Consider the following 25,947-nt stretch of genomic DNA (forward strand, 5'->3'; position numbering starts at 1 on the left):
CCCCAACAGTGGTTGTACCATTTTGCATTGTTACTCCACATCCTTGCTAGCATTTGGTGTTATCAGTATTTTATATTTTCATCACTCTTGGAGGGGTGTAGTAGTATCTCGTTGTAATTTGCAGTTCCTTAAGGACATATAATGTAGAGCATGTTCTCATATGCTTGTTTGCCATCTGTATGTCATCTTTGGAGAGGTGTATATTTACGTTATTTGCCTATTATATAATTGGGTTGCTTTCTCACTGGGTTTTAAGAATTCTTTGTATATTTTAGATACCAGTTCTTTATCAGGTATATGTTCTGCAGATATTTTCTTTTAGTCTGTGGCTTTTCATTTTAGTCTCTGAAAAATGTCTTTAATAAAGTCTAGCTTTGTCAGTTCTTTCTTTGATGGGTTGTGTTTCTGTGTTGTATCTAAAACAGCATTGTCAAACCCAATGCTGCCTATCTTCTAGGAGTTCTATGGTTTCGGATTTTACATTTAGGTCTGTCATCCCTTTTGAGTTCATTTTTGTGAAAGGTTTAAGGTCCATGTCTAGGTTTATATTTTTACTTGGGTATATGTAGTCGTTCCAGGACCATTTGATGAAAAGACAATCTTCGCTCCATTTTGTATTGCCTCTGCTCCTTTGTGAAAGATCAGTTGACTCTATTTGTGTGAGTACATTTCTTGGCTCTGTCCTCTGTCCCATTGATCTATTTATCATTTCTTTTGCCAATACCTCAATGTATCTTCTATTAAAAAAAATTTTTTTTAACAGTGTTTTTGTTGTTGTTTTTGAGATAGTAGGGTTTCATTCTGTTATCCTGGCTGGAGTTCAGTGGTGCAGGCATGGCTCGCTGTAATTTTTTTCCAGGCTCAAGTGATCCTTTTGCCTTAACCTCCCAAGTAGCTGGGACCACAGGTGCATGCCACCACGCCTGGCTAATCTTTTAATTCTTCATAGAGGCAGGCTGGGTATGGTGGCTCATGCCTGTAATCCTAGCACTGTGTGAAACTGAGGCAGGAAGATCACTTGAGGCCAGGTGTTTGGGACAGTTTGGGCAACATAATGAGGTCCTGTCTCTTAACCAAAAAAAACCAAAAAAACTTATTTTTGATAATTTAATGAGCTTACCAGAAATCTGAATACAGAACTGGTTGTATTTATGTGCCATGGAACAAGGGAAGTCCTCATTTGGTGTGTTATCTGATGATTATACAACACATGGAATAGGATTTAATTCTTGATGCCACGTTTTAGACCAACATTGACAGAGTAGGGGATGTTCAGGGTGTGTAGCCCTGTGGGAAGAGTAGAATTCTGAATATGGAATTCCGTAAGTGAGGACTCCAACCTGGCTTTGTTACATATTAACTGGCTAAGTTTTCTCATGTTTAAAGTGAAGATAATGTCTGCTTCACAGTATTATTGTAACATATAGAGGAAAACATATTTCTAATGATGTGTTATACAGATAAAAGGAAATTCCATTTATTTGATAAGGTGACTTGAAGAAACTCTTGCTTTTTAATTTTTAAGCTGGAGAAGAAGGGATTTTGGTAATGAAGCATGATGACAAAGGCAAAAGCAGCTACTGTTTGTTAGGTAGGGCTAGGCGCTGTGCCCAGCAACCTTGATACTTGATATAGGTCATCTCCATTTCAGCAGATTTGACATTTAAGACTTATGCTATCTGTTGCTATATACACGTTAAACAAAAATTTTAAAGCACATACTCTGTAGAGCAAAGTACTGCATTCTAGCAAATACCAAGAAGAATCATACTTGATCATGCCAGCAAAGGAGACAAATATGGACTCCAGTACTTTTTTTTTGAGATGGCTCTTGTTGCTCAGGTTGGAGTACAATGGCAGGATCTTGGCTTACTTACTGCAACCTCTACCTCTGGGGCTCAAGCGATTCATCTGCCTCAGCCTCCCAAGTAGGTGGGATCATAGGCACACACCACCACGCCTGGCTTTTTTTTTTGTATTTTTAGTAGAGATGGGTTTTCACCATGTTGACCGGGCTGGTCTTGAGCTCCTGGCCTCAGGTGATCTGCCCACCTTGGCCTCCCAAAGTGCTGGGATTGCAAGGGTGAGCCACTGCACCCAGCCGGACTCCAATACTTTTAGGAAGTCAAAGTCAGCACGAAGAGGGTCTGGGTGAAGGGGATTAACATGGTGATGGGAAGACTTGGTTATGGACCGGGTGGTGGTCGCTTTGCACGAATCACTGGTGTTACTGCGTCTGCTGCTATGCTACAGTGAGGCTGCCCTCAGTGGCTGGGCCTGGTGGCTAGAGAACAGGCAGTTCCATCTGTGTGTCTGTTGAACCCACACACGGTTAACAAGTAGATATGATATGGTAGTAGCCTTAAGTTTTAGAATATGTGGTTTTATTTAGTGCCCTCTTTTCCTCTACCCCATGTCAATTGGTTGGGCTTTAAAACCACACCATTCTAGTATGCTTCACTTGTTCCATTCAGCTCTAAAACTTCACACTGTAGTTCACATTCATTTTAAAGAATGTCAAAGGCCTGGAAATGTCCAAGGAGGGGCTGGCATTATTGTGATAGGACATGAGTAATAGTTTGCTGTCTGCCTTGAGACTAGTCATTCAGATGAATATTTTAGATCTGATGCTGCCTTTTCTCTTGGATTTTTTTTTTAACATTTCCACATGTTCTGGCCAGTAACCTCCTAAAATTAGCATAAATAAGTACATATCTATGCGAAGTCATCTGTCCAGGTACTCTTTTATTTCAGTCATTTTTCTGGTAGTCACCCCTTGTCTTCAGTTCAAGACAGTGTCTGAAGAAATACCATACTCTTAGAAAAAAGAAATGAACTATCTATATGATAATAGTAATAGTCTTCAGTACTTTCATTTTGTTCATCAGTGTTTTGTAGTTTTTCTCATACAGATCATGTGTGTATTTTGTTATATTTATACCTAAGTATTTTATTTTGGGGGGTGCTCATGTAAATGGTATTATGTTTTTAATTTCAAATTCTGCTTGTTCATTGCTGGTGTGTAGTAAAATGATTCACTTTTGTGTATTAACCTTATATTCTGCAATTTTGTTATAATTGCTTATTAGTTCCAGGGAGATTTTGTTCATTCTTTTATATTTTCTGCTTAGATGATCATGTCATTTGCAAACAAAGTTTTATTTCTTGCATACTTGGGATAAATGCCATTTGGTTGTGGTGTATAATTTTCTTTCTAAGTGGTTGGATTCAATTTGCTAGTATTTATTGAGGATTTTTGCATCTATGTTCATGAGAGATATTGGTCTGTCATATTCTTGTAATATCTTTTCTGTTTTTGGTATTAGGGTAATGCTGGCCTCACAGAATGAATTAGAAATATTCCTTCTGCTTGTATATTCCGAGGTAGATTGTAGGGAATTGGCACAATTTCTTTCTGAATGTTTGGTAGAATTCGCCAGTGAACATATCTGGTCCTGGTGCTTTCTGTTTTGGAAGATTATTAACTATTGATACTTTTATTAACTTTATTAGTTTTCCTAGAATTTCTGGTATACATTTACAGCTAATCCAAGCCCAGTTCAAACAGCACTATACTACTTGATAGGTACTGTGAGTGCCCTGTACTGACAAAACAATCGCAAATAAGATATATACATAAGCATACATAATTGAATACATTGTTGCTATTATTATTTTGAACAAACTATTAGACCAATTAAGAATAAGCAAAATACAAGTTTTTATTTTACCATCACTTATTTCTTCTTCAGTGCTCTTCCTTTATGTAGATCTGAATTTTTTACCTATATTATTTTCTTTCTTTCTAAATAACTTTTTTTTTTTTTTTTTTTTTTAATGTGAGACAGAGTTTTACTCTGTGGCCTAGGCTGGAGTGCAGTGGTGCAGTCTGGCTCACTGCAACCTCCACCTCCTGGGTTCAAGCTATTCTCCTGCCTCGGCCTCCGGAGTAGCTGGGATTACAGGTGTGTGCCATCATGCTTGGCCAATTTTTGTATTTTTTATTAGAAACAAGGTTTTGTCATGTCGGCCAGGCTGGTCTTGAACTCTGGACCTCATGTCATCTGCCAGCCTTGACCTCCCAAAGTGCCGGGATTGTAGGAGTGAGCCACCACTGCGCCCAACCTAAAGAACTTTTTCATTTCTTTTTTGAGATGGAATCGCGCTCTGTTTCCCAGGCTGGAGTACAGTGACGTGATCTTGGCTCACAGCAGCCTCCACCTCCTGAGTTCAAGAGATTCTCCTGCCTCAGCCTCCCAAGTAGCTGGGACTACAGGCACATGCCACCATGCCTGGCCAATGCCCAACCTAAAGAACTTTTTCATTTTTTTTGAGATGGAGTCACTCTGTTTCCCAGGCTGGAGTGCAGTGGCATGATCTTGGCTCACTGCAATCTCCACCTCCTGAGTTCAAGAGATTCTCCTGCCTCAGCCTCCCGAGTAGCTGGGGCCACCATGCCTGGCCAATTTTTGTATTTTTAGTAAGGACGGGGTTTCACCATATTGGCCATGCTTGTCGCAAACTCCTAACCTCATGATCCACCCGCCTAGGCTTCCCAAAGTGCTGGGAGCACAGGTGTGAGCCACTGTGCCCAGCCGAGAACTTATTTTAACATTCCTTGCAAGGTATGTCTACTGGCAACAAATTTCCTCAATTTTTATTTGTTTGAAAAGTCTTGGCTGGGCGCGATGCCTCACATCTATAATCCCAGCACTTTGGGAAGCTGAGGCAGGTGAATCATTTGAGGTCAGAAATTTGAGACCAGCTTGAACAACATGGTGAAACCCTGTTTCTACTAAAATATAAAAATTAGCCGGGTATGGTGGCACATGCCTGTAATCCCAGCTACTTGGGAGGCTAAGGCAGGAGACTCACTTGAACCCAAGAGGTGGAGTTTGCAGTGAGCCACAATCATGCCACTGCACTCTAGCCTGGGTGACAGACCGAGGCTCCCTCTCAAAAAAAAAAAGAAAAAAGAAAAATCTTTATTTCTCTCTCACTTCTGATGGGTAATTTTGCTGAGTACAGAACTCTAGGTTGATGGGGTTTTTTCTCTCAACATTTTGAATATTTCATTCCATTCTCTTGTTGCTTTTGTGGTTTCTGAGAAGCCAAATGTAATTCTTATCTTTGCTCCTCTATAGGTAACGTGTGTTTTGCCCTTTTAGCTTCTTTAAGAATTTTTGCTTTATCTTGGATTTTCTGTAGTTAGAAATTGACATGCTTGTATGTAGTTTTTGATATTTATCATGCTTGGTGTTCTTTAAATTTTTGGACCTGTAGTTTGGTTTCTGACAATAATTGGAGGAAACTCTTGTTCCTTATTCCTTCAGTTATCTTTTTCTTTTCTTTCGTTATTCCAATTACACATAATTTACACCTTTTGAATGATAGTTGTCTCATAGTCCTTAGATATTCTGTTCTGGTTTTTGTTTTTGTTTTCCCCCAGTCTTTGTTCTCTTTGCTTTTCAGTTATGAAGCTTTCATTTCTCTTAGAACTACCCGAGGTAAAACTCACAAAAGTGTGGGGATTCTCCTCTGACCAGGTCCCCTGGAGTTTTTAATTCTCAGGCTTGCTATGCTAAGCTCCTAGCAATTTGTCAGTTACCATTCAGTTTTTCCCACCCTAGTGCTGGTTCCCCGGGCAGTTTCCACTTGTAATTCTTTTTTTTTTTTTTTTGAGACAGAGTTTTCGCTCTTGTTACCCAGGCTGGAGTGCAATGGTGCGATCTCGGCTCACCACAACCTCCGCCTCCTGGGTTCAGGCAATTCTCCTGCCTCAGCCTCCTGAGTAGCTGGGATTACAGGCACGCGCCACCATGCCCAGCTAATTTTTTGTATCTTTAGTAGAGACGGGGTTTCACCATTTTGACCAGGATGGTCTCGATCTCTGGACCTCGTGATCCACCCGCCTCAGCCTCCCAAAGTGCTGGGATTACAGGCTTGAGCCACCGCACCCAGCCTGATCATAATGTTTTAAAATTTTTGTTTTATCTTATACTTGTTTTTTATGTTTAACATGACTATCTTTCCCCTTATGGCTTCTAGAGTTGGGAAAGTCCTCTCTAATTTACCCCCTTTATTCCCCTAGAAGTTTCTTGGTTTCATTTTCTTAACAGTGACTACCACTACCCGGTCCAACTTTCTTTGTACACTGGGTCTGTTCCATTGGTCTGTATGCCTGTTTATGCTCTAGGGTCATACTGCTGTGATCATACCTTAAGTATATGATAGAGCTGGGACCCTTTAATTTTCCTGGATGTTTTGCTAGTTTATTTTTTCATATGAATTTTAGGATGAACTTGGCTAGTTTTAACATGGCATTGTAAAACTGCGCTTTTTGTATCAGTATAAAAAGGCCCTTTTATGCAACATGAATTTCAGGAAAAGGATAGCTGTTTAAGAATTGAAGATATGTAAAAACATAATATATATACTCTTTTTACATTGGCTTTATATGTGATTTTTATTCATTAGAAAAAGATAGAATTTGATAGTTTGCTCTTGAATATTTACACATTTCAGGAATGCTTTTGTACATGAAAATAGATTTATTTGGCTTTCATAGTATATTTTCGTCTTACATTCTTCTGTAACTCCTAAAATGTTTAAATAATTTTGTATTTTTTTAATTTTTCTTTTTTGATATCTTGTTCTCTTTTGAGTGGTAACAGTTTTCGGTTTTTTTTTTTTTTTGGCCCCAATAATCCTTTAAAGAGTTAAGGGATTATAGATGCTGTTGATACCAATAACATGGAAAAAGACAAAAAATATTTCTTGTATCACAGCTGTTTTCAGAAGATTCGTTGGACTATATAGATGAAATTTTTACATTCAGATAACATAATTGCAGTTGTTTTTATGAATAATTAAAATATCTCATAATGTTCTAATTTATCTTTACCCATAGGAACCTGAACAAATTTAGCAAGTTTGAGAGTTTTGTAGTCCCAGCTACTTAGGAGGCAGAAGCAGGAGGATTATTTGAGGCCAAGGGTTTTAGGCTGATGTGCAATATGATCACACCTATGAAGGGCCAGTGCACTCTAGCCTGGGCAATGTAATGAGACCCCATCTCTTAAAAAAAAAAAATTAATTAATATAATAGTTGCGTGAAATTTGTATTATTTGAATGCTCATAGATAATACTTTATATATATAAATGTATGGATCAACACTATATGCCTGGAACTCAGATTTTTTTTTTTTTTAATGAATATAGAACAGGGAATCATAATCGAGGTCTGGGATATTTGTGAATATGAAGAAAATACAACATTACTTTTGCTACCCTATAACCAAAATTAGACATTCGATTCAACTGTGAATCTAAGTGATAAACCTCAATAGTGTTAGCATATTTGTATTGTCACCAATAGAAAACACCGATCTTTTCATGTTAAATTATAGTGGTTGCAGATATCTCAAATATACTCATCACTACTCTAAAAGTAATTGCATCTGCCAATATAATATAATTTAATGTATGTATAAAGAAGCATATACATAAAACGATATTATAATTTTGTTATTGTGGTAACTATATATTTTAATAGTTTCTTTTATAATCTTGTAAGTTCTGTTGTGTGCATTTAAAGACATTACTGTAGGCTATGTTTGGTGGCTCATGCCTGTAAACTCAGCATGTTGGGAGGCAGAGGCGGAAGGATAGCCCAGAAGTTCAAGACCAGTCTGGGCAACATAGTGAGACCCTGTCTCTACAAAATTTTTTTAAAAACTAGCCAGGCATTGGGGGTGGGGGGTGGGAGGGCATCAGGAAAAATAGCTAATGCATGCTGGGACTGTATTAATGTTGCTGGTGACAGATCTATTTGTACAATTCTTATTCATTACTGTATAATTCAAAAAGCTCAGAAAACCAAAATCTTTTGCAACTGTGGCACCCAAACTCATTTGGTGGCAAAATCTAACCTGAACTGATATGAGACTATGTATATAAATAGTCTTTCTTTTCCTTACTAGCTGTAAATATTCATATATTTCACTATAGGATTATTAATGTGTTGATTATAGGATTCTGACCCAGATCCCACTTGGGAGAAGTACAGAAGATATGGGATGTCTTTAATAAACCTTTCTAAAAATCTGAAAATTATCAACTCACAAACACAATTCACCTTAAAGATTTTAGATCAGAGACTATGGAGGTGTAATGATGGGAGGTGATGGTTGTGATGATGGCCTTGGTAATAATAATTTAATGATGTATTCTAGTTTGTTTTATGTTTTAAAAATAAGAAACTGGCCGGGCAAGGTGGCTCACGCCTGTAATCCCAGCACTTTGGGAGGCCGAGGCTGGTGCATCACGAGGTCAGGAGTTCAAGGCCAGCCTGACCAACATGGTGAAATCCTGTCTCTGCTAAAATACAAAAATTAGTCAGATGTGGTGGCGGGTGCCTGTAATCCCAGCTACTCAGGAGACTGAGGCAGGAGGATTGCTTGAACCCTGGAGGCAGAGGTTGCAGTGAGCCGAGATTACGCCACTGCACTCCAGCCTGGGTGACAGAGCAAGACTCAGTCTCAAAAAAATAAATAAATAAAATAACATAAATTCAGTGTAATTCGTTTAAGGAAACCATCTATATTCTAAGATAGGCAAACTTTTTCTTGCTAAGCCAGATTTTAAAATATTTCTTTTTAATTTTTGTGGACACACAGCAGGCGTATATATTTATGGGTTACGTAGATATTCTGATACAGACATCCAGTGCATAATAATCACTGGGGAAATGGGGTATCCATCACTTCAAGCATTTATCCATTTGTTATATCCATTGTCTGTTGTTACAGACAATCCAATTATACTCTTTTGATTATTTTTAAAAGTACAATTAAATTATTTTGAACTATAGTCACCCTGTTGTGCTAGCAAATATTAGGTCTTATTTGTTCTTTTTTTTTTTTAACCCATTAACCATCTCCACTCCCCCCACCCACCCTCCTACCTTTCCCAGCCTTTGATAACCATCCTTCCTTCTACTCGCTCTCTCTTTTTTTTTTTTTTCTTTTGAGATGGAGTCTTGCTCTGTCACCCAGGCTGGAGTGCAGTGGTGCCATCTTGGCTCACTGCAACCTCCGCCTCCCGGGTTCCAGCAATTCTCCCACTTCAGCCTCCTGAGTAGCTGGGATTACAGGCACACGCCACCACACCTGGCTAATTTTTTTGTATTTTTAGTAGAGATGGGGTTTCATCATGTTGGCTAGGCTGGTCTTGAACTCCTGACCTCAAGTGATCTGCCTGCCTCAGCCTCCCAAAGTGTGGGATTACAGGTATGAGCCACTGTGCCCAGCCTTTCCTTCTGCTGTCTGTCTCCGCAAGTTCAGTTGTTTTAATTTTTAGCTCCCACTAATAAGTAAGAACATGTGAAGTTTGTCTTTCTGTGCCTGGCTTATTTTACTTAGTGTAATGACATCTAGTTCCATTTATGTTGTTGCAAATGACAGGATGCCATTCTTTTTTATGGCCAAATAGTACTCTGTCAGATGTATGTACCACATTTTCTTTCTCCATTTATCTGTTAATGGACACTTAGGTTGTTTCCAAATCTTAGCTATTGTAAATAATGCTGTGGTAAACTTAGGAGTGCAGATATCTTTGATATACTGATTTCATTGCTGGCTTGTATTGATAACTTTATTTGTAGTTTTTTGAGGAACCTCCAAACTGTTGCCCTAGTGGTTGTACTAATTTACATTCCAACCAGCGGTCTATAAGGGTTCCCTTTTCTCCACATCCTCACCAGCATTCGTTATTGCCTCTCTTTTAAATAGAAGCCATTTTAATTGGAATAAGATGATACATCATTGTAGTTCTGACTTGCATTACTCTCACAGTCAATGATGTTAAGCAGCTTTTCATGTACCTGTTTGCCATTTCTATTTCTTATTTTGAGAAATGTCAATTAGAAAGAGAAAAAAATTAGGATCTTTGCCCATTTTTAATCAGATTATTAGATTTTTTTCCTATAGAGTTGTTCCTTATATATTGTGGCTGTTAACCCCTTGTCAGATGGATAGTTTGCAAATATTTTCTTCCATTCTGTGGGTTGTTTCTTCATTTTGTTTCCGTCGCTGGCAGAAGCTTTTTAACTTGATGTGATCCCATTTGTCCATTTTTGCTTTGGTTGCCTGTGCTTGTGGGATATTATTCAAGAAATCTTTGCGTTGTCTAACATCCTGGAGAGTTTCCCCAATGTTTTCTTATAGTAGTTTCATAGTTTGAGGTCTCGGTTTAAGTCTTTAATCCAGTTTGATTTTATTTTTGTACACAGTGATAGATAGGGGTCTAGTTTCATTGCTCTGCATATGGATATCCAGTTTTCCCAGCATCATTTATTGAAGAGACTGTCTTTTCCCCAGTGTATGTTCTTGGCAATTTTGTCAAAAATGAGTTCATTGTAGATGTATGGATCTATTTCTGAGTGCTCTATTCTGTTCCATTGGTCTGTCTGTTTTTATGCCAGTACCATTATGTTTTGGTTACTGTAGTTTTGTAGTATAATATAGTTGCAGTATTTGTATATTTGTGGTATTATATATATATATAAATATATATTTGTATATTGTGGTATTTGTATATTTGTAGTATAATTTAAATTTGTGATTTATCCAATTTTGTTCTTTTTGCTTAGAATACCTTTGGCTATTCTGGATCTTTTGTGGTTCCAGATAAATTTTGGGATTTTTTTTTCTATTTCTGTGAAGAATGTCATTGGTATTTTGATACGGATTGCATTGAATCTGTACAAGAGCTTTGGGTAATATGGACGTTTTAATAATGTTGATTCTTCCAATCTATGAACATGGACTGTCTTTCTATTTTTGTGTGTCCTCTTCAGTTTCTTGCATCAATGTTTTATAGTTTTCATTATAGAGACCTTTCATTTCTTAGGTTAATTCCTAGGTATTTTATTTTATTTGTAGCTATTGTAAATGGTATTACTTTCTTGATTTTTTTAGCTTGTTTGCTGTTGGCATATAGAAATGTGACTGATGTATGTTGATTTTTGTATCCTGCAACTTTACTGAATTATCAGTTCTGATAGTTTTTTTGTGGAGGGATTCAGGTTTAGGTTTTTCCAAATATAAGTTTATATCATCTGCAAGCAAGTATAATTTGACTTCTTTTCCAATTTCAGTGTCCTTTATTTCTTTCTCTTATTGCTCTAGCTAGGACTTCCAGTACTATGTTGAATAACAGTGGTGAAAGTGGGCATCCTTATTGTGTTCCTGATCTTAGAGTAAAGGCCTCCAGTTTTTCCCTACTTAGTGTGATAATAGCCATGAGTCACTTATATATGGCTTTTATTGTGTTGAGATATATTCCTTATATACCCAGTTTTTTGTTTGTTTTGAGACGGAGTCTCACTCTGTCACCAGGCTGGAGTGCAGTGGTGTGATCTTGGCCCACCGTGACTTCCACCTCCCAGGTTCAAGCAATTCTCCTGCCTCAGCTTCCCAAGTAGCTGGGACTATAGGCACATTGCCACCATTCCTAGCTAATTCTTGTATTTTTGGTAGAGACAGGGTTTCACCAGGTTGGCCAGGATGGTCTCGATCTCTTGACCTTGTGATCCACCTGCCTTGGCCTCCCAAAGTGCTGGGATTACAGGCATGAGCCCTTCACCCAGCCATATACCCAGTTTTTAGAGGTTTTTTTTTTTTTGAGACGGAGTTTTGCTCTCGTTACCCAGGCTGGAGTGCAATGGCGCGATCTCGGCTCACTGCAACCTCCGCCTCCTGGGTTCAGGCAGGTGGCGGAGTAATCCTGTAATCCTGCCTCAGCCTCCTGAGTAGCTGGGATTACAGGCACATGCCACCATGCCCAGCTAATTTTTTTGTATTTTTAGTAGAGATGGGGTTTCACCATGTTGACCAGGATGGTCTCAGTCTCTTGACCTTGTGATCCACCCGCCTCAGCCTTCCCAAGTGCTGGGATTACAGGCTTGAGCCACCGCGCCCGGCCTAGAGGGTTTTTATCATGAAGGGATGTTGAATTTATCAAATGCTTTTTCAGTATCAGTTGGAATAATCATATGGTTTTTGTCCTTCATTCTGTCGATAGGATCTATCACATTGATTGATTTGCATATATTGAATCATCTTTGCATCCCTGGGAAAATCCCACTTGGTTAGGATGAATGATCTTTTAAATGTGTTGTTGAATTCAGTTTGCTAGCATTGTGTTGAGGATTTTTGCATCAACATTCATTAGTGATCATGGCCTGTATATTTCTTTTTCTTTTTTAATAATTAGGTATTTAGTATCAAGATTTCTTTGTTTCTTTTTTTTAGACAGAGTGTTGTTCTGTTGCCCAGGCTGGAATGGAGCGTAGTGTCATGATCTTGGCTCACTGAAACCTCTGCCTACCAGGTTCAAGTGATTCTCCTGCCACAGCCTCCCGAGTAGCTGGGACTATAGGTGCATGCCACCATACCTGGCTAATTTTTATTTTTAGTAGAGACAGGGTTTCACCATGTTAGCCTGGATGGTCTCGATCTCCTGATCTTGTGATCCATCCACCTTAGCCTCTCAAAGTGCTGGGATTATAGGTGTGAGCCACCACGCCTGGCCAGTATTCAAGATTTCTTTTTTTGAGAAGTCTTTGTCTGGTTTTGGTTCTGTTGCCAAAGTGCCAGGGATTCAGTTTAGATACTGCTGCTCGCTGGACAGAAAATCAGTCAATGAGACAACAGTTATTGCCGGGGGGAGAAGGCTTTAATTGGTGCTGCAGTCAAAGAGATAGGAAAACAATCTCAAATCCATCTTCCTGGCCAACTAAAATTGGGGTTTGTATACAGGGAAGAAATGTAACCATGTGTGGGAAAACAGGAGTTAAGGAGGGGTAAAAGAAGCTGGTCAACAGGAAGCAGGTGGTCAGTTAGGCAATCATGATGGGTGCAGTGAACTGGTAAGTTTCAGCTCTGATATTCTCAGGGAAGCCTGATGGGTGGTTTCCTGAGAAAGGAACTCAGATAAGACAAATGAAACTTTCCCAAGTGTTAAGACTGGGAGAATCAATTTCTATGTTTATTCAAAGAAACTAGAAACATCAGCTCTGTGCAATGAGTGGGTTGATTTTAATGAATGATCTTTTTAATGTGTTGTTGGATTTGATTTGCAAGTATTTTATTGAGGATTTTTGCATTAATATTCATCAGTGATATTGGCCTGTAGATTTCTTTTTTTGATGTGTCTTTGTCTGGTTTTGATGTCAGGGGAATACTGGCCTTCAAAAATGATTTTGGAAGCCGTATTCTCTCCTCTATTTTTCAGAATAGTTTGAGGAGGATTGGTATTAGTTCTTCTTTAAATGTTAGGTAGAAACAGCTATGAAGCTATTGGGTCCTAGGATTTTCTTTGCTGGGAGGCTTTTTACTATGACTTCTAGTTTTATTCCATCATGGTCAGTTAAAATGCTTGATATTTTTTCAGTTTTTTAAAATGTTTTAAGACTTGTTTTGTGACAAAACATATGGCCTATCCATGAGAATCATACATGTACTAAGGAAAAGAAGGTGTATTCTGTAGCCATTGGATGAAATGTTCCATAAATATCTACTAGGTTTATTTGGTCTACAGTGCAGATTAAGTTCAATGTTTCTTCGTTGATTCTTTCTTTTATTCTTATTCTCTGTTGCCTGGTCTGGAATGCAGTGGCATGATCTTGGCTCACCGCAACCTTCACCTACTGGATTCAAGCAATTTTCCTGCCTCAGCCTCCCGAGTAGCTGGGATTACAGGTGCCTGCTGCCACACTCAGCTAATTTTTGTATTTTTAGTAGAGATGGGGTTTTGCCATGTTGGCCAAGCTGGTCTCCAAACTCTTGACCTCATCAAGCGATCCACCCACCTTGGCCTCCCGAAGTTGCTGGCATTACAGGTGTGAGTCATGGCACCCAGCCTCTTTGTTGATTTTCTGTCTGGAAGATCTGTTCTCCCAAACAGACAAGAGGTCTCTTTCTTTCCTGTCCCTGTCTCTCTCTCTCTCTCTCTCTCTCTCTCTCTCTCTCTCTCTGCTGAGCCATCTGGAGCTGGGTGAGGGTGGTGACACAAGCACCCCTGTAGCTGCCACCACTGAGGCTGTGCTGGGTCAGACTTGAAGCCAGCACTGCATTGGGTCTTGCCCAAGGCCCTCTATAATCACTACCTGGCTACTGCCTATGTTTGCCCAAGGCCATATGGCTCTACAATCAGCAGGTAGCAAAGCCAGCCAGGCCTTTGTCGTTCCCTTCAGGGCAATGAGTTCCCCCAGGCACCAGGTAGGTCCAGAGATACTGTCTGGTCACTAGGGACTGGAGTCAGAAACCTTAGAAATCTGCCTACTGTTCTACCTGGTGTTCCGTTTTACTGTGGCTGAGCTAGCATGGGACACAGTCCTTCCCACTCAGGCAGAGGAGCCTCACCCCATGGCCACCACCACACACGCATGGGCAGTACTGCCAGGCTACTACTGATATTCACTGAGGGCCCAAGAGCTTTTCAGTCAGTTTTTAGTGAATGCTGCCAGGCCTCAGGGACTCCCCTCTCACCCATGGCAGGTCCAGAAATGCCATTCTAGAGTCAAGCCCTTTTATTGGGAACCCTAAGAGCCCACTTGGTGCTCAACCCCACTGTGGCCAAGCTGGTGCCTAAGTTTCAAGACAAAGCCCCTTTCACTTTTCTCTCTGCTTTACTCAAGCACAAGGGGTCTTTCACCTTAGCCATCATAGCTGGGAATGAGCTGGGTGTCACCTGAAGGCCAACTCATCCTGTAGTCTCACCCAAGGCCCATGGCGTACTGCCTGGTTATTGCTACTGATACTCAGGGCCCAAGGTCTCGTTACTTTATAGGTAATGACCATCCAGTACTGTGTCCTTCTGTTCAAGGCAGCAGGTTCCTTTCTGCCCCAGGGTGCACCTAGAAATGTTATCCATTAGCTAGGGCCTGGAATGGGGGTCTCATGACTGTGCCTGGTGTTCAGTCTTACTGTGGTTAAAGCTGATATCCAATATACAAGACATAGTCCTCTTTACTCTTCCCTCTCCTCTCTTCAAGTGGAAAAAAGGGGACTCTTTTGGAGCTGCGAACTGTGCTGCCTGGCATTGGGAGAGGGGTGCTGCAAGTACTCTTTTAGCCATCCTGCTGGTGTCTCAGGAGGTCACGTGACCCACAGATCCACTGCCTCTGAGCCCAGCTCAGCACCTAGACTTGCCTTGGAGTTGCAGTCCTTGTGGCCTAGAGTGCCTTTCAAGCTTATTTAGAGCACCAGTATACTTCAGCTCGAAGTGGCAAGGCTTGCCAGAACTCAGGTTCCCACTACTGAGATAGGTGATTAGGCGATTCCTCTCTGGCTAGGGCTGGTCTAAATGTTCCCTCTGTGAGTGGGCATCGGCCTCAGCCCGATTTACTTTCCTTTGTGATAGGTCAGCACTGAATTTAGTGCAGAATCTCACAATTGCTGTTCTTTTCTACTCCCAGACCACCCAGATTTTCTCTCTGCAGCAAGTTCCCCCAGGCACCTGGTTCTTATGAAGGTGCCTTTTTTGTGATAGCTAAATTTGGTGTTACTGGCCAGATGCAGTGGCTCATGCCTGTAATCCCAGCACTTTGGGAGGCTGAGATGGGTGCATCACCTGAGGTCAAGAGTTCAGGACCATCCTGGCCAACATGATGAAACCCCATTTCTACTAAAAATACAAAAATTAGCTGGATATGGTAGCACGTGCCTGTAATCCTAGCTACTCAGGAGGCTGAGGCAGGAGAATCACTTGAACCCAGGGGGGCGGAGATTGCAGTGAGCAGAGATTGTGCCACTTCACTCCAGCCTGGGCGAAAGAGCAAAGTTCTGTCTCCAAAAAAAAATAAAATATTTTGGAAATTTAGTGTTCCTACAGGGCTGATGGTCATTAAAGCCATCATCTATTCAGCCATCTTGCTCCACCCCTCTCCCAACCCAGATTTTTAAGAATAAAATTCCATAACTTTTTTGAAAACATTTCTGCTAAATATTTTATATCTACAAAAAGAAACTCAGAAGTAGATGTATTACTGTTATAAAGCAACTTATTGATTTAATTGTGAGATACTTAGCATCTGCTGTGAGCCAAGCTCTGTATAACATACAGCATTTTGTTCACGATGGTGAACAAAATAGACAAGATCCAAGGTCTCATGGAACTTACATTTTAGTGGATAAAGTAGACAATAAGCAAACATTATGGTTTGAGGTGTGTATTACTTATTCACATGGAAGTATTAAGTAAAAATGATATATTACTTGCATCCTAGAGACAAACTGTAGACTAGTAATATAAATTAAGAAAATAGAAGAATACATATTGTGTTTACAGCATTGGCTATGTATAAGAGTACTTTGCAAGAGATTGTGGAAGAAAGTAGAGTGCATGAGCTCTGAAGAACTCCATCAATTAAACAGTTGCAGGAGGAAGGATCTATAGACAGATTGAGAAGTAGTTGCCAGAGTGTTTAGAACCAAAGAAATGAGTGAGTTGTGTTGGATGCTATTGAGCAGTCATTTAGGATGAGGATGGATTAAACTTGCTATACAGAGATTATCTGTGGCTTTAGTATTTGTGTTTCAGTGGTTTCAGAAGGAAATGGATTAAACAGTGAACGGAAGGAGGGAAAGAAGAGATGGGCTCATTACAGACAGTGGCTCGTATCTGTAATTCTAGTACTTTGAGAGATCAAGGTAGGAGTATTGCTTGAGCCCAGGGGTTCAAAACCAGCCTGAGCAACATAGCAAGACCCCATGTCTGCAAAAAATTTAAAAATTAGCCAGGTGTGTTGGCATACACCTGTAGTCCCAGCTACTCAGGAAGCAGAGGCTGCAATGAGCCATGATCTCACAATTGCACTCCAGCCTGGGTGACAGAGTGAGATACTATCTCTTCAGAAAAAAAAAGAAGAAATAACAACTCAAGAAAAACAAGTACTACATCAGCTGCTGCCTTACCTTCAGGACTCTATACAACCAAATAGCTGAGATTTTTCTCTTTGCATCTTCTTCACGTTCCAGGTCTTCTTCTGCAGTCTCATAGCCTTCATCATTGCTACCATCAGCATTGCTACCTCCCTTTTGGGAGGTTTGCTTATAAAGGAAGCATAGAGATGGGATTACACTGGAGGATATGAAGGGTCAGGAGGGTGGGGACCTTTAACAGGAATAGAAAACCTTCTCCTCCACTGCAAATGGAAGGAAGGGGAAATAAGTATAGATTCCTATCAGTTTGTACATTTGAAAGTTGGAAAATGATTATTTTATTTGGAGCTGAGTCCTAGAGAGGCAGAAAAGGGTGCTAGATTAAAGAGAAAGATGATATAAAATGACTTCTTGAAGAATGGGTCAGCTCCTGTAGGCAAAGTAATTGAACAGAGAAAAGAGCAAAGCTTGCTGAGTGGTTCTTGGGTCCTTGCTATGGTTGGAAGCCATCGTTGGTATTGGTATTTGCAGTGGTTTTGTGATTTTTCTCCCTCTTCTTCAGAAAGAAGGATAGGGTTATATAGATGGTTAGAGTCATTCCGTCATGTAAAACTCAGTTAATTGTGCTCACTGGGAATAATTGCAACAAGACCTCAGCTTTAAAAAGAATATGCTGAATGTAATCTAACTTTTTGATTTCTGAGGCTTTCATTATATTAGTAGGATGCTCTGATTGTCAAAGACTGTTCTAGGTTCAGTTTAACAAGTTTTTTTCTAATGCACACCACAGTGTTAGGCTGTGCCATCTTTGAAAGTTAAAATGATTGCTGAAGTCCAAGAGTTCGAGACCAACTTGGGCACCATGTTGAAACTCTGTCTCTTAAAACAATACAAAAAAATTAGGCAGGCCTGGTGGTGCGTACCTGTTTTCTCAGCTACTAGCGAGGCTGAAGTGGGAGGATCACCTCAGCCCAAGGAGGTCGAAGCTGCAGTGAGCCATAATCACACCACTGCACTCCAGCCTGAGTGACAGAGTGAGACCTTGTCCCAAAAGAGGAAGGAAAGAAAAGAAAAGAATGGTTACAGTGCCAGATCAGACCATAAAAATCAGTGCAAATATTACATATTTTACTAAGAAATATTTTAAAACAGTATTGTTTAAAAACTAAGAAGGTAAGAATTTTTAAGCATGAGATTCATTTTGAATGCTAGTGTTGAGAAAATATTTCATTTGGTAAAGTAAATTTCAGATTTTGTAGAGAATTTTTGAGGGAGTGAGTGAGTGCTTTTGAAGGGCTACAGTATATGATGGTGACTCTTGTGTTTAACTCATGTTAGGAACTACTGACTTTTTAATTTTGATGCTGTATAAATCACTTTCTAAAAAATGCAGTATTTCCAGCTAAAATGAAATAATGAAAATGAAAGATTTTATGTATTTATTTTGGAAGTAACTGATAGACATTGGGAAAAGAGTGGGCTGAAAGAAAGGGAGGGCAGTGAGAATGTTATTGAGTCCCTATTATAAGTCAAATATTGTACCAAGTACTTCCATGCATAGAGTCATTGTCATATACTGTAGCCCTTAAAGGCAGTCACTCAAAAATTCTCTACAAAATCTGAAATCGACTTTACCAAATGAAATATTTTCTCAACACTAGCATTTAAAATGAAAATCATGCTTAAAAATTCTTATTTTTTTAAACAATACTGTTTTAAAGTATTTCTTATTGAAAATATGTAATTTTTTTTTTTTTTTTTTTTGAGACAGAGTTTCACTCTTGTTACCCAGGCTGGAGTGCAATGGCGTGATCTCAGCTCAGGGCAACCTCCGCCTCCTGGGTTCAAGCAATTCTCCTGCCTCAGCCTCCTGAGTAGCTGGGATTACAGGCATGCGCCATCATGCCCAGCTAAGTTTTTGTATTTTTAGTAGAGATGGGGTTTCACCATGTTGACCAGGATGGTCTCGATCTCTTGACCTCGTGATCCACCCACCTTGGCCTTTCAAAGTGCTGGGATTACAGGCTTGAGCCATCGGCAAATATATAATATTTATATGTATTTGTAGACTTAACAGGATCTTACTAAATGTAGGTATCAATGACATCTCCATTTAACAGATGAGAAAAGTCATCACTACAATGATTTGCCCTAAGGCAGGTGGCTAGTGGTAAAAGGCAGGATTTAATTCTAAATCTTCATTGCCTGTGTTCTTTTTTCTCTTTTTTTGGAGACAGACTGTTACTCGATCACCCAGGCTGGAGTGCAGTGGCTCGATGTTGGCTCACTACAACCTCTGCCTCCTGGGTTCAAGGGTTTCTCCTATCTCAGCTTCCCAATAAACTGGGATTACAGGCACGCGCCACCATACCCAGCTAATTTTTATATTTTTAGTAGAGACAGGGTTTCACCATGTTGGCCAGGCTGATCTCGAACTCCTGACCTCAAGTGATCTACCCACCTTGGCCTCCCAAAGTGCTGGGATTATAGGTGTGAGCCACTGCACTGGCTGCCTGTGTTCTTTAGAGAGAGAGACAGGGAAAACAAAATTAAAAGAGTTTATATGTGATTTTTTTTTTTTTTTTTTTAAGCAGAAAGGCATTCCCTGTATTGGTCCAAGTCTGGAACAGTTGTCAAGGTTGTATGCAACAGTGATGTACTGACTATTCATAAATGAGATTCATTTACCGGTAGTAATACTGATGAGGCAGGGTGGTAGGGACGCTTATCTGTGGGCTTCCTTGAAAATTCAGGGTTTGCAAAAGATCTCTATTTTTTTTGCATCATATGAGAGAGATGCGTTTTCAGTGATTGAAGAGAATTCAGAGAAGTGTATATGCATGGATATGAAGAGATTTTTGTTGTTGTTGTTTAGGCTTAAGTTAATTGCTACCAATAACTGAATTTTCAGTCTTTCATACTTAGGATGTCTGTGAATCTCTAATTACATAAACATTGGCATAAGAGTTCTGAAAGGATATGTTCTTTGATAACTGTTTCTGTTTTCAGAAATATCTTTTGGAAATGTAGAAAGTAAACTCAGTTTATATTTTATATATGAATGGCAAATACATATTTTAACAAAGTATAAATCTAAGATGACATAAAAAGGGTTTGTGTATGTGTTGGATGTTGGTTTGACGGGGAAAAAAAAACTAAACATTTTATGCCTCACAATTCATCCTAGAAGGCTCTTCAGTCATCTCCATTAACCATTTTTTAAAATGTTCCTAGGTCATTGAATCTTTGGGAATTATTATTTATAAAGCACTGGACTATGGTTTGAAGGAGAATGAAGAAAGGGAATTAAGCCCTCCCCTAGAGCAGCTCATCGATCACATGGCCAACACGGTAGAAGCTGACGGTAGCAATGATGAGGGCTATGAGGCTGCAGAAGAAGGCCTAGAAGATGAAGAAGATGAAAAGAGAAAAATATCAGCTATTCGGTCATATAGAGATGTCATGAAGGTAAGGCAGCAGTTTGTGTAGTACTTGCTTTTCTCAAGAGTTATTATTTCTTCTCTTTTTTTTTCCCTGGATAGCAGTCTCACCCTGTTGCCCAGGCTAGAGTGCAGGGGTTTGACCATGGCTCACTGTAGCCTCTGCCTCCTGAGCAGCTGGGACTACAGATATGTGCCACCACACCTGGCTAATTTTCAAATTTTTTGCAGAGATGGGAGACTTGCTGTGTTGCTCAGGCTGCTTTTGAACTCTTGGGCTCAAGCAATCCTTCTGCCTTCATCTCCCAAAGTGCTGGGATTATAGAAATGAGCCACTGTGCCCAGCTCGTTATTTTTAAAAAATTGAATGGTTGACATATAGCTGCATTTATTTAAAAATAAGAAAGAGAGAGAGAAAAAAAGAAAGGAAGGTAGGTAGGTAGGGGATTCAGCATTTAGTAATAGTACTTTTAGATATTACATGCCCCTTATCATTGCATATCATGTATCAGCTTGGCATTATATCTTCAGCTGACCTCTGTATTTCCTTTGTCTACAGTAAATAACAACTGTTATCCACTTACTTACATGAAGATTTTGCATCTCAAGTATCACAGCTGATGGATTTACTTTGTTTTCTTGACCTACCTAGTGGTATTTATATGCAATGAATACGTTTGGTGGGTTATACGGAATTTTTCTCTTTATTTAAATTTTGCTAGGCCGGGCACGGTGGCTCATGCCTGTAATCCCAGCACTTTGGGAGGCCGAGGTGGGTGGATCACAAGGTCAAGAGATCGAGACCATGCTGGCCAAGATGGTGAAACCCCGTCTCTATTAAAAATACAAAAATTATCTGGGTGTGATGGTGGATGCCTGTAATCCCAGCTACTCAGGAGCCTGAGCTGGACAATCACTTGAACCCTGGAGGTGGAGGTTGCAGTGAGCAGAGATGGTGCCACTACACTCTAGCCTGGGCAACAGAGTGAGACTCTGTCTCAAAAAAAAATTTTTTTTTGCTGTATACTTGAAGGCCATAATGTCTACTATGCTAAATGTACAGAGATTAACTTAAAACAGATTTGTCAAATTAGCCATAAAAGACAGTTACTTATATATGATATTTACTAGGTTTTATAAGCAGTGTCAATGGTGTATCTCTTATTTTCCAACTTTTCATAAAGTGTTTCAGAGACAGGAATATAGAAGCACTGTCACAATGGTAGTTTTCAGATGTGCTGAGTGCCCCTGCTCCTTAGAGCTCCTTAGATGGTACATCTCTCAAGGACTCTGGAAAGAACTATACAAGTTATGATTCTTATGAAATTTAGATATATTCTTTAGCTTTTTTAAGATGTGTAGGACTTCTCATTTTAAATCAGCCTATACACATAAAATACACATACATATGTATATATATATTTACACATACGAATAGAAATTTGATGTGTTTTATTCATTTTATGTTTTCTAGATGTTAAGGTTTATTTTTTAAAAACATATAAACACACTTAAAGGCCAGTTAAACTTTCTGCAGACCACAAATGCCCTGCTTATTCTGTGGAAGACCATGATAAATCATGATTGAAAAAATGAAGAGTAAAAAGTTTACATTAAGAAGCAAAAATCACTCTACCTCTGAAAGTGAGCTAACAGTATTTTGGTTGTGTGTGCGTTGGGAGAGTATGCATAAGGAGTGGTGAAAGAGGAAGGGAACATGTGTTCTACCTAACCAACGAGATCCATAAAATCAACCATGGCACCAGGAGTGTAACAGATGTCATAGATTGCTGTCTTAAACTACAAGTTTGGAAGATGAAGGCCAGAGAGTAATTGGAATTTAAGAATTTTATTCAATGACATTAAATATCTTATTTAAAAAGTCTTGGACATTTAGAAGTTTGAATGGATACCTTCTATTTTATTTTTTAATTTGAGCTACTGTGGTTCCCTAACTTACTGCTATCATTATTTGAAAAATGAATAGTTAAAGGGTGCTTAAGAAGACAGGTTTTTGGCTGGGCATGGTAGCTCACACCTGTAATCCCACCACTTTGGGAGGCCCAGGTGGGAGGATCACTTGAGCTCAGGAGTTCGAGACCAGCCTGGGCAACAGAGTGAGACCTCGTCCCTATTTAAAAGAAGAAAAGGCTGGGTGCAGTGATCATGCCAGTAATCCCAGCATTTTGGAAGGCTGAGGCGGATGGATTACTTGAGGCCAGGAGTTTAAGACCAGCTGGCCAACATGTTGGAAACCTATCTCTACCAAAAAAAAATACAAAAATCAGCTGGATGTGTTGGCGCACACCTGTAGTCCCAGCTAGTTGGAGGCTGAGGCACAAGAATCTCTTGAACCTGGGAGGTGGAAATTGCAGTGAGCCAAGAGCACACCACTGCACTCCAGCCTGGGTGACAGAGTGAGACTGTCAGGGAAGAAAAAAAAAAAGCAAAGCAAAGAAAAAAAGTTTTAAAGGTTTTAAAGTTGAAGGAAAACTGAAGTTTACCAATTCTATTAGAAATTTTATTGGAGAATATCACAATCTTACCTGTTGTTTATTGGTTTCCATGCTAATCAAACCTGGGAGGTGAGATTGTGCCACTGCACTCCAGCCTGGGTGACAGAGTGAGACTCTGTCTCAAAAAAAAAAAAACCAAAAAACAAACCATGATTCCTCATCATACAGTACAGATAGGAGTTTGTGGTTTGGTTAGCAGGTTGAAAACCTCAGTTCATAAATTGACTCTGTTTACTGCATTGGAAGAGAAGACCAGAATTACTTAAAGAATTGTAACTGCTTTCTCCTTGTTTGAAGTAGAAATGTGAAACTAAGTTTGATTCTTAAAAATAATAGGATGTTTAATAACTTGAGGATGTTTAATAACTTGAAACAATTTGTTTTCAATTCTTAGCAAGCAAGACCCTCTTTAATGTGTAACTTTTGTCCTGGATAGTCTTTTATTCCAACTAATTATTTATTTTGTATGTTTTAATATGATATATTATAGTTGAAAAATGCCTTTATGTCCTGTCCCTTCTATTACTGGAGTCTTAGAATAATACTGTGAGGTACATTGGGCAGGTATTCCAATACCCATTTTACAAAGTAAGTCAAAGGAAGAGTAATGTTAGAAGACAGAGAGAAATGCTGTCTTCAAAGTTCTAATATTAAATCTAGAATTATTTATCCAATATAATATCTCAGCATTAAAGATAAAATATCAACCAGGCATGGTGGATCCCTTGAGCCCAGGAGGTTGAGACTACAGTGGGCAGTAATGGCCCCATTGCACTCCAGCCTGGGTGACAGAGTGAGACCTTTTTTTGTTTTGTTTTGTTTTAAAAAAGGTAAAATACCTTTTCTGACAAACATAGAAAATTTGTTTGTCAGCAGACTTTGACTAAAGGTAATACTAAAGGGTGTACATCAGGCAGAAGGCATTCCATGTGTGGTAGAAACTAGGAGATGCAGAAGATTTGAAGGGCAAAGAAAAATAAACATGGGCCAAGTGCGGTGGCTCACACCTATAATCCCAGCACTTTGGGAGGCCGAGGTGGGTGGATCACTTGAGGTCAGGAGTTCACTACCAGCGTGGACAACATGGTGAAACCCCATCTCTACTAAAGATACAAAAAATTAGCTGGGAGTGGTGGCACATGCCTGAAATCCCAGCTGTTATGGGAGGCTGAGGTAGGAGATCATTTGAACCTAGGAGGTGGAGGTTGTCAGTGCCAAAATTGTACCACTGCACTCCAGCCTGGGGGATAGAGTGAGACTCCATCTCAATTAAAAAAATGAAAAGAAACACAAAAATAAATCTAAATGAATATTAACTACAAATAATAATAATGTCTTGCATGATTTAGAATATATTTAGAATTAAAATATGTAACAGTAGCACAAACGAGTGTGGGAGTAAGTGTTCTAAGATCCTGGTATTGTCTGGGAAGAGGTTAAAGCACTAATTTATTAGGAAACCCACAAAAAAGTAAATAAAAGAATTTGTAAATACCAAGCCAGTAGGGAAAGGGAGCAGATGAAGCTAATAAAATTACTGATAATCCAAAAGAAGAGATGGAAAGACTTGAAAAGGAATATAGAACAGGTGGGAAAGCAAATAAGATGGTAATTTGACACCTAAATATATTGGTAATTACATTAAATGTAAATGGTCTAAATCAACACTGCTCAATAGAGTAGTTACTAGCCACATGTGACTATTAATCACTTCAAATGTGGTTAGCCTGAACTGACATGCACTGAAAGTATGAAATCTATACTGGATTCCAAACACTTAGTACCAAAAAAAGAATGTAAAATTCCTTGTCAGCCGGGTGCAGTAGCTCAGGCCTGTAATCCCAGCACTTTGGGAGGCCAAGGTGGGTGGATCATTTGAGGTCAGGAATTTGAGATCTGACCATTGTGACAAAATCTTGTCTCTACTAAAAATACAAAAAAAAAATTAGCCAGGTGTGGTAGGGCATGCCTGTAATCCCAGCAACTCAGGAGGCTGAGGCAGGAGAATCACTTGAACTGGGAGGCAGAGGTTGTAGTGAGCCAAGATTATGCCAGTGCACTCCAGTCTGAGCAACAGAGTGAGACTCTGTCTCACAAAAAAAAAAAAGCCTTGTTAAGAATTTTTGTATTGGCTATAATTTGAAGTATTATATATTATTGTGTTAGGTTAGCTAAAATATAGTATCAAAGTTAATTTCACTTGTTTCTTTTTACTTTTTTCACTGTGGCTACTGGAAAATTTAAAGTTACATACATGGCTCACATTGTATTTCTGTGGATTGTGCTAGCCTAAAATATTCTAATTTTTAAAAGACACAGATTTTTAGACTGCATTAAAAATACAAAATCTAATTGTATGTTACTTCCAGAGTAGACACTATAAATAGGACATAGAAAGCTTGAAGTAACAGAATGGAAAAATATAACATTCTAACCAAAAGAAAAGTATTGCAGATATGATTTTCATATAAAATGGACCTAAGGACAAAATACTAGAGATAAAAAAGGAGGATGTTTAATGATAAAAAGTTCAACTCACTAAGGAGAAATAGCATTCCTAAATTTATGTACACTTAATAACATAGCCTATAACAGTAGCATCGAACAACATTCAGATAAATAAAAGTAAAAGGGGAAGTAGACAAATTTACAATCGTAATGGAAAGTTTAAAATACCTCTCAGTATCAGTACAAATATAAAATATTTGGACAATGAGAATAACAAACCTGACTTTACATTAATAGGACATGGCACTTATCCACTGCAGAGCAGACATTCTTTTCAGGTATACAGGAAACGATTAAAAATTTCACCATATTCTAGGCCTTAAAGCAAGTCTTAACAAATTTCAAAGGGTTAAAATTATATAGGAAATGTTCTGTTACCATACTGGAATTAAGCCAGATATGAATAATAAAAAGATTTTATTATTTCCACATATACTTGGAAATTAAGAAACTACTTTTAAATGCCCCAAGAATCAAAGAAGAAATCACAGTGGAAATAAACTGAATAATAATCAATTTGTGACCTATCAAAATTT

General features: G+C 39.0%; 1 protein-coding gene across 6 annotated transcripts in view; it reads left to right on the forward strand.

Annotated features, from left to right (window-relative positions):
- SPIRE1 (spire type actin nucleation factor 1) overlaps positions 1–25,947 on the forward strand; it is a 214,844-nt gene that overhangs the window by 81,589 nt on the left and 107,308 nt on the right. For all 6 annotated transcript variants that reach the window (XM_008979444.4, XM_008979446.4, XM_035270512.3 and 3 more), the window contains one exon: positions 20,182–20,415. In XM_008979444.4, coding sequence (XP_008977692.1) covers positions 20,182–20,415 — 234 coding nt within the window. The remainder of the gene's footprint in view (positions 1–20,181; positions 20,416–25,947) is intronic.

The sequence above is a fragment of the Callithrix jacchus genome, chromosome 13, assembly GCF_049354715.1.
Source record: "Callithrix jacchus isolate 240 chromosome 13, calJac240_pri, whole genome shotgun sequence".
NCBI lineage: Eukaryota > Metazoa > Chordata > Mammalia > Primates > Cebidae > Callithrix > Callithrix jacchus.